General features: G+C 41.0%; 1 protein-coding gene across 2 annotated transcripts in view; it reads left to right on the forward strand.

Moving 5' to 3' along the window:
• LOC137654182 (trace amine-associated receptor 3-like) overlaps positions 1-10,000 on the forward strand; it is a 307,240-nt gene that overhangs the window by 294,899 nt on the left and 2,341 nt on the right. For both annotated transcript variants that reach the window (XM_068387831.1, XM_068387823.1), the window contains exons 8-10: positions 720-881; positions 1,780-1,961; positions 9,583-9,675. In XM_068387831.1, the coding sequence (XP_068243932.1) occupies positions 720-881; positions 1,780-1,961; positions 9,583-9,675 (437 nt within the window). The remainder of the gene's footprint in view (positions 1-719; positions 882-1,779; positions 1,962-9,582; positions 9,676-10,000) is intronic.

Here is a 10,000-nt window from a genome sequence, read left to right on the forward strand (position 1 = left end):
TTTTTCATACACAATCTGTTCTCTCCTTTCTGTCTCACTATCTGTTTTCCTTTTTCACTTTTATCATCTGTACTCCTTTTTTCTCCCATCTTATGTTTTTCTTTTTCTCACACCTTCTGTTCTCCCTTTTCTCTTTCACCATCTTTTCTCATTTTCTCCCTCTCTATCTGTTCTTTTTCTCTCTTACCATCAATTGTTTGTTTTCTCACACTATATCTGTTCTTTTTTTTTCTCTCTAAATATCTGTTTTCTTTTTTCCTTTCTCACCACCTGTTCTCTTTTTTCTCTCATGCCTTCTGTTCTTCTTTATCTCGTGCTTTCTGTTCTCCTTTTTCATTAACGCCTTCTGTTCTTTTTCTCTCACACCCTATGTTCTCCTTTTTCATTAACGCCTTCTGTTCTTTTTCTCTCACACCCTATGCTCTCCTTTTTCTCTCACATGATCTGTTCTCCTTTTTCTCTCACATCTGTTCTCCTTTTTCTCTCACACCATCTGTTCTCCTTTTTCTCTTATACCTTCTGTTTTCCTTTCTCTAACGGCATCTATTCTCCCTTCTCTCTCTCTCTCTCTCTCTCTCTCTCTCTCTCTCTCTCTCTCTCTCTCTCTCTCTCTCTCTCGTCATCTTTGCTTCTTTTTTCTCTCACTATATATCTTCCTTATTTCTTATGCCATTTATTCTCCATTTCCTCTCTCATCATTTATTTTCAATTTCTTTTAGACCGTTCGAACCACGGCACTCATCGTCCTGACGTTCCTGATTGGCTGGGTGCCCGCTATTCTCAAGTTTGTGCTGATCTGTCCCTACTGCGTCTTTACCAACGTAGATTATACGACGAATATCGCTCTCGGGGCTGCTTTCAATATCATGTTTTCTGTAAAGGTAAAGTACTCCCAATATCATTCTTTTAAGGTAAATCTACTATAGTCTAAGTTTTTTAGCGAGGCAGATTTGCACCGACTCTCAGCGGTGCCCTTTTAGCTCGGAAAAGTTTCCTGATCGCTGATTGGTTGGACAAGATAATTCTATCCAATCAGCGATCAGGAAACTTTTCCGAGCTGAAAGGGCACCGTTGCGAGTCGGTGCAAATCTGCCTCGCTAAAAGAAATGGACTATAGTGTTTATTTTCTATATTTAATAGAGGAGTGTGTGGTGTCAGCGGATCAGATGGATTGATGTGATCAGGACCTACAAATGAAGAGGGGTATGGGTAAGGTGGGACTGGGGGAAGATAATAGAAATAGATGAAAAATATGGACTCGTGGTCAATCATGCTATTCAGTGAAACTAATAAGGCCGAAAGAAAAAGAAGGAAAGATATCCTATGTTTATTTACATTATATGGTGAAAGATAAGAGATTTTGAATGTTCAATTTTAATACCTTTTCAATAATACAGATTTTCAGCGTTTACTTTGCTTGTTTTCAGTAAAGGTAAAATAATTTCAGTGCTCGTTTACAACATATGATTTTCAAGTTTAAGCTTTTTTCTTTTTTTGTTAGTTTACTATAAATTTTACGAAAAATTTTCTGATTACCTATGAGTTTCAGAACTTAAATAATTAGTTTAGTTAGTCATTTGTTTCACTGATTTTAAAAGTAATCCTCTTACCAACTCCTTCATTTCCAAAATCACTCGCCCTAACATTTTCTCTCTTTGATATCACAGTGACATTTCTTGATTCTATCAGCCGAATATTTCTTCTTGAAACAGAAAAAAATCCTATCATTTCTTTTTCCAGCTGTTTCATTCTCTGAATTCACATTCTTTCCTCTTCCAGGTCTTCATAGACACTTTCATCTACGCCATCCGCTTGCCTGACATCCGTAAAGCGTTGCTCTTGATGTACGACAGAATTAGAGGGAGAATGATTCCAAGACGACAGAGGCGAGCCTCTGGAAGCAATTCTTCAATGCGCACCACTTTCTCAAGGCTCTCTCTCACCTCACCTGGTCTTCACAGGTGAGTTTGCCGTTCTTTGTTACCCTAGGGTTATTTTCAGTTGAACCTCCTCTCTCTCTCTCTCTCTCTCTCTCTCTCTCTCTCTCTCTCTCTCTCTCTCTCTCTCTCTCTCTCTAGCACTTAGGATGCGTTATTGCTACCAGCTTTAGATATATGTATCCTATGAAAATGCAGGAACGATTAAGAGAATTAAGTCTGCTTTATTAGCTTAGTTTGTCTCTAAAGTTAACCATAAGATGTATCATTTCTATATTTTGTTTAACAAAATATTGCATTTACAGGTCAGTTAAGGAACAAGGGTGGATGTCAGTAGAAGTATTGCATATCTGTATCTATGAAATCCAGACTTTAAGTGGACATGAAAAAGAAATGGAATGTTTTATAGGATGGTCTGGAAAGGTTAAAATTGACAAAGGATCAGTGTGACAGAAGAACAGTTTTTTTTTTTCCTTTCTTTTTTAAACAAAGTTGTTAGCAGAGGCTATACGATGTTGGGCATAAAGATTAAGTGGAGTTTTTTTTTTAATGTTATAGAAATCATGAAAAACGAAAATATAAAAACTAAAATGCGAATTAAACAAAAGTAAGAGGGAAATGACAGCCAGTTAAACATTGATTTAATGCAAGTGAAAATGTTAGAAAAAATATAGCGTACATAACCTTTAATCACGAGAATTGAACTTCCTAATGTAGAAATGAATGGTTATTCATATATTGGGAATCAAGATTTATTTGGATTGCAAAATGTTCATAGTCAAGAACCGGAGGGGTAACAAAGGGTAAGATCTACTCTAACCGCTAGGCCAGTAAAAGACCATTATCTGAAAGAGAGATAGGGTATAAGTTTGGTAAAACAGGAGGCAAGAAAAAGACCCCGATGCTTAACAAACAATGGAAAAGGGCAATCAACGGATTTTTCGCTTCGCTCAAAATCTATTTCTGAGTGAGGTAGCCATGTCGTCCTGTTGGAAGGTTCCTTTAAGTAGCTTCCTAGGGTATATTTGACTACAGTGATATTCCCAGAGAATTTACCTTTAGGTCTCCAGAATTCTAACTCCTGGCGCGAATATCATTAAAATTTCCTTTAAGGATATCGCATAATATCAGGGGATGTATATCTTGATACGACACAGCAATCTTCACCCCGAATAGCGTTGAGCAAGGTGCTACAGATATAGTAGCTTCGGGAGGGATCCTGCCAAGGCCTTTTCATAGAAAGGAGGGCGGGCCCATCAGGACAACATGGCTATCTCACCCAAAAATAGATTTTTTGCTTCGCTCAAAATCCATTTTTGGGGCTCAGGCCATGTCGTCCTGATGGAAGGTTACCAGAGCATTACTAGAAAGTACTGTATCTGTGGATTTCCAAATGTGCCTTAACCTCAAGACATTATTTCCTGGGTCACTCAGACCATAGAGACATATGACGTTACCGTTATACGTCATTACTTCTAATCATGAACTATGTTAGTGCTTCCTGGCCCCTGCAAGGAAGATTCATACCAGACTCAGGAAAAGTCTCAAGGTTTGCATATCCCATATGAACAAACCTAGCAACAAAAGCATACAGGTCTCACTGTATACTAAGTCAGTCGAAGTTTGTATTCTCAATACGAACAAAGGTTTACATAAGCCACCATAGCATCCAGGCTTAGCTGTATGCAACATCATACAAGTTTGTATCTGTGTAGGAACAAAGTATGCATAGGCAGAGAAAGGTTGTATTCATGTAAGAACAAAGTATTTATATTGTTCACATGTCAATATGCAGATTATTAGGGAATAAATAATGCTTACGCATAAATTTATCTATTTAAATTTGGGGCGAAATAAGATGCAAATACCAATCAAATATTTATTGGTAATCAATAAATAGTAATTCAATATACATAATATAGTAATAATAAAATGCTAGTGAATACAAAGAAAACATAAAATGCAGACGAGACCAGAAATGCTTGCTTCACCTGAAAGGGAACGATAATTAATGCCACCAAACTGAAATTTTAATAAATTTTCTAATATGCATTTCTGTGAATGACTGTCTTTCACACTGTGTAAAGAACACATGGCACAAGTGTTATCTTTATGTTTCTCCACCTTTAATAACTGGAACAGTCCATAGTGTCACCCTGGTGACACTTCACTTTACGTGTTGCACTGTAAGGTGTCAACACATAGACCCTATACATAACAGTCTTAATCAATTCACTGTTCCTCGCAGCGCTAAGCGACAGGTTTTAGCACACTACCTGCCGCCACCACATACCTTTTCAACTCTTGCACTTGCTTCGCGTAGTGTTTAAAGAACACTCTAGATGACTTCCATCCAGTATACGAGTGAAGACGCTCAAAGTCCATGTATTGGAAGAAGTTCAATGACGAAGCAATTTTTCTAGGATCGTGACCTGCAGGTGTACTGTCAGGATCCGCTCTGCGAATGAAGTAGGTGATCTTCTCCCTTAGTTGTTTTAGGGATAAGTTTGAGCCCGATGTTTCTCCTTTAAAGAGCTGTCCTCCCCTGAAGTCTGAAGTTCTACGAAGATAGACCTTTAGACACTCTACTGGACACAGATTTTCCAGGGACCCCACCTTTTGGTAGGTAGCTCGTTCTTGGCGAGAAATGTTGGGTCAGGAAAGAGTTTGTTCTCCTGCTTCTGTGAACTGAATATGGCCCTCATCCCGAGAAAGGGCCACTATTTCACTAACTCTGGCCCCCGAGGCTAGAGCAAACAAGAATATAACTTTTGAGTCAGGTCTTTCAGAGAGTAGTCCTCATTGTTCACTGCTGAGGCAAAGTGTAGGACCTTATCCAAGGACCATGAGATGGGCTTCGGAGGTGCTGCAGGCCTAAGTCTAGCAGAGGCCTTAGGGATCTTGTTAAAGATTTCATTGGATAAGTCTACCTGGAAGACTTAAGGCAGAGGTCTAGTTAGGGCTGATTTACACGTTATTATCGTGTTGGCTGCTAAACCTTGTCCATGAAGGTGAATAAAGAAGGATAAACAGAAATCTGTTGATCTCTTTTGGTCTTCTAGCCTCGACAAAAGCAACCCACTTCTTCCAAGACGACTCATATTGCCTTCTGGTAGATTTAGACTTATATTCTTCTAAGAAGTCTATACCGTCTTTCGAGATCCTAAACCATTTCTTAACTGCCAAGGCGAGAAAATCATGAGATGAAGGTTTGGGGTTTTCAGTGATGAAGCGAAGACAGTCGACTTCTGTACTTGTTGAGTCAGAACTGGGTCCGGCAGAGGGACCAGCCTCAGCTGCAATTCCAATACTAGAGGGAACCAATTGCTCATCGGCCACTTGGGAGCCACTAGGGCTGCTGTTCCCTGAAAGGATCTCAGCTTGTTGAGGACCTTCAACAGAAGGTTGGTTGGAGGGAACAGGTAAATCCCGGTCCATCTGTTCCAGTCGAGGGATATGGCATCCACCGCTTCCGCTAGAGGGTCCTCATATGGAGCCACATAACGAGGTAGCTTCTTGTTGTCGCTCGTCGCGAAGAGGTCAATCTGCAGTTCTGGGACTTGACGTAAGATGAAGGAGAATGATCCTGCGTCTAGGGACCATTCTGACTCTATCGGCGTGAGCCTGGATAGAGCGTCCACCGTCACATTGCAGAACCCTTGAAGGTGAACCGCTGATAAGTGCCATCTCTTTTTTTCCGCCAAGCGGAAGATGGCCAACATCACTTGGCTGATTTGGGGTGATCTCGAACCTTGACGATTCAAACATCTCACTATCACCTCTCTGTCCAGAATCAGTCTTATGTGGACTGAATGGCGAGGGGACAATTTCTTCAGCGTGAGAAAGACTGCCATGGCCTCCAAAATGTTGATGAGGAAGGTCTTGAATAGAGAGGACCAAGTCCCTTGGACTTTCCGTTGGTGAGAGTGACCTCCCCATCCTTCCTTTGATGTGTCCATATGGATGATAACTGAAGGTAGAGGTGGTTGCAGAGGCACCGACCTCTTCAAGTTCTTGGCCTTCGACCATGGCTTCAGAAGTGATCGTAGTCGACTCTGTATCGGTCTTCTTAGATCTCTTCGAGCGTTTGATGTTTATCTTCTCCAGACTCCTGATGCATCCTTTAACTGTGCTCTTAGCACCAGGTGTGTCACTGATGCAAACTGAAGGGAGCCCAGCACTCTCTCCTGTTGGTGTCTTGATATCCTGTCGGATTTCAGTAGTCTCTTGACAGATCCCGCTATCTCTCTCCTCTTCTTTGGTGGAATGGAGAGGCGGTGTGACTGTAAGTTCCAATGTATTCCAAGCCATTGAAACTCCTGAGCTAGAGATAGTCGAGACTTTTTTACATTGATCTTGAATCCCAGATGTTCCAGGAACTGGATCACTTTCTAGGATGCTCGCATGCATTCCATCTCGGATGCTGCCCACACCAGCCAATCGTCCTGGTAGGCTACCATCTGGACACCTTCTAGGCGTAGTTGTTGAACGACTGCATCTGCAAGCTTTGTAACGATCCTTGGGGCTATGTTTAATCCGAAGGGCATGGCTCTGAAGACGTATTTCTTCTTCTGTAGCCTGAATCCTAGGTAGGAGGAGAGTTGGCGATTGATTGGAATATGCCAATAGGCATCTGCCATGTCTATGGAGACTGTGTACGTCCTTTTGGCAGCAGGTCCTTATGTGTTGAAGGGTCAGCATCCTGAACTTGTAGTTTTCTTTGAACTTGTTGAGTGGCGACAAGTCCAGAATGACTCTGAGATTGTCTGAGTCCTTCTTGGGAGTACAAAGCAGCCTTCTTTGGAATTTGATGGACTTTGCCCTCCTTATCACCCGTTGGTCAAGAGTTCTCGGGTATATTCTTCCAGGATGGGGGTGGAGTGTTGGAAAAATTAAGGAAATGATAGTGGAGCTGTCCTCCAGCTCCAACCTATTCTGTTCTTGATCAGGCTGTGGGCCCAGGGATCGAAGGTCCAGCGATCCCGAAATGATTGGAGTCTTCTTCCTACCGGAAGCATCTCATTGCTTTAGTTGTCCGGAGGACTTGCCTCCTTGACCACACCCTCCCCTACCCCCTCTTCCTCTTGAGGGATGTCTAGAGGAACCTCTATTTGACCCTCTACCTTTAGGGCGAAAGGTAGTGGTCTGCCTCTCATAGGCGGGAGTAAAGGCTTGTATCTGGTAGGTGGGTTGGGGTTGTGCCACCATCTGGGGCACCGCGGTCATCGGAAGTTGTTGCTGTTGTCTGGCAGGTCGAGAGGGCAACCTTGGCCTCTTTGTCTTCCTCTTAGCCGATATGCCTCACTTTTGGAGATGATTCCTGTTCTCTGTTGCAGCCTTGTCGACTATTTCCTTGACCACTTCACTCGGGAAGAGGTCCTTTCCCCAGATATTGGAAAATATCAGCTTCCTGGGTTCGTGCTTCACCGCAGCCGAAGCAAACACGAACTCCTTACATGCCCTTCTGGCCCTAACGAAGCCATATAGGTCCTTGACCATCGTTGCCAAATATGACTTGGCCACAACCATAAACATGTCTGGGGATCTATGATCACTTGCCATTGCCTCCAAGGTAATTTGGAGGGACAGAGATGCGGCAAGCCTTTCTTTTGTGTCTTGCTCTCTGCGCAAGAGAAAGTCAGACAACTTAGGGAGGTTTTCACTGAACTGGCGTCCAGCAATATCCACCTCCAACTTCCCAACTGAGAAGGTAAGATGTATTTCCTACCAGTCTTTGTCATCCGTAGGCAGAGCTAGGGATAAGGGTCCACACTCCTCGTGTAGGACAAGGTTTCCCAGCTTCTACTGCCTTCATCACTGCCTTGAACCATTTTTCCACAAAGGGAAAGGCCAGTGTAGCTGGAGCAAGAAAAGAAGGGTGTTTCTTACTCAGGGCTGGCACTTTAAAGGCAGAAGAGACTGGAGATTGCATGATAAATCCAATAAATCCAAAGGTAACGAGAGAGCAACCGGGAAAACCCCCAAGCAAGATCGCTACAGATAAAGGAATAAACATGGTGGCGACAATGGCGCCATCTAGATACTTAAGGTAGTAATGGAGGAAGGGTACCTTAATAACGGCTCCCTTTCTATTTTTGCCACTTTCCCCCTCGAAGTGAAAACGCTATTTGGGTTGAAGATTGCTATGTGTCGTATCAAGATAAACGTCCCCTGATATTATGCGATATCCTTAAAGGAAATTTTAAGGATATTCACGCCAAGAGTTAGAATTCTGGAGACCTAAAGGTAAACTCTCTGGGAATATCACTGTAGTCAAATATACCCTAGGAAGCTACTTAAAGGAACTTTCCATCAGGACGACATGTCCTGAGCCCAAAAAAGTATTTACATATTTCAAGGGCTGTTTTTTATGGTTCTATCACATATGAAAACCCTGTGCACTATAGGACCTACAAGATATGTTAGTCGTCTACATTCTTAGGTATTTAGAGTATCATACAGCGTATTCCACATTAATTGTCAAATCCACATTTTCGAATCACTTACAAAAACAAGGTCTTCAACTTTTTGAAAGCCTTAATATCTTGAAGTATTTTGGAAGTTTACTAGGAGCTTGTTATATATACTTGGAACCGCATATTAGAAAGTTCTAGATCCTACACTAGACGTACAGCCGGACATAGGAATTCATGGTACACCCAGCCTTGCCCTTACTGTGCGATGTGTTCTTGTGTTCAGCCCCGCCCAGCAGTTGTGTTATCTCTTTGTACCCTATCTGTTTGGTTACTCGCTGCAAAGTAAGTGAGTGACAGGGTGCAGTTCTTGGAAGCAATGTGTGCCGGAGACTCTGTGTCCAAATGTACATCGTGGCTTTAATAACTTGAAACATCTGTAACTACAGTATTCTCGTGTTTCCACAACAGTATTATGTGAGAAGAGGCGACCTGGCAGATGTCCCAGTAGCTCAGATTCAATTCTAATGAGAAGGAAGACAAAATATAAACTACTCCCAATTCTAGGATAAATGGAGAAATAAGAGTCACCGATGTCCAAGCAATTTGTTTGGTTCCTTGGGGGGTATATTTATCTGTCTGAACTGATGAGGTCGCTTTAATGAACGTGTGTGAATTTAAGGTAACACTTTTATTAGAATGCAATAGGCAGTGCTGATATCCATAGTTTTCACTCGCAAGTAAAATTTCATGTTATCTTTTAACAATAATAATAATAATAATAATAATAATAATAATAATAATAATAATAATAATAATAATAATAGTACTAGTAATAATAACAGTAATAGTAATAGTAATGATAATGATAATGATAATACATGAATGTGAAATGTTGTTGAATAAAACATAACCAGCAATAAATCAGATGGGTCTTGACCATATACAAGAGTTTTCGTGTATTTACTACTTTTATGATACCTTAATCAAAATGTAGAAACCATTTAAACTTACATTTACTTCCATCTCATCTTACACTTTACTACACATAAACCGCCATAGTAATATTTTTAACATTGCACTGTTATATTTCAGATATTATTTTTTCTTAAGTAAATCTGTGACTTGAATCAGTTACTTTTATCCTCTGATCCAAGGTCTATATATAGATCTTGCTCTGGTCCATGAAGGCGTGATTTTTCCCTTTGCTCTAACACACACTTAATTTCCAGAGTTCGGATGTCCTGGAATCGTGGCTCACCAGGGTCAAAATCCAGATCAAGATCGTCCTCAAACTCTCCTATTCTTCAGAATCATACAAAAAAGTAAGATTTTTTTTTGTCTTGGGGGTAAATCAGGATATTTACATCAAATGGAATACTGCTCTTAACACCGATATTAGTCACCTGTTCACTTCTGTATGATTCATGGCAAAAATGGTAGAAATTTTGCAACTTTCTTTGGTGTGAAAATCCCCAAATGGCCGACTACAATTGATCCTGTACCCTTACGGATATTACATAAATGCATAGAAATACAGCATTAAGTCACGGGGTATGAATACACGTGAAAATCGTGCAGAGAACAAAAAATACATAATATATCATTTGCATGCAAACCTAGCTACAATTTCAAAAGATTAGAAAAACG

This window comes from Palaemon carinicauda, chromosome 1, assembly GCF_036898095.1.
Source record: "Palaemon carinicauda isolate YSFRI2023 chromosome 1, ASM3689809v2, whole genome shotgun sequence".
Classification (NCBI taxonomy): domain Eukaryota; kingdom Metazoa; phylum Arthropoda; class Malacostraca; order Decapoda; family Palaemonidae; genus Palaemon; species Palaemon carinicauda.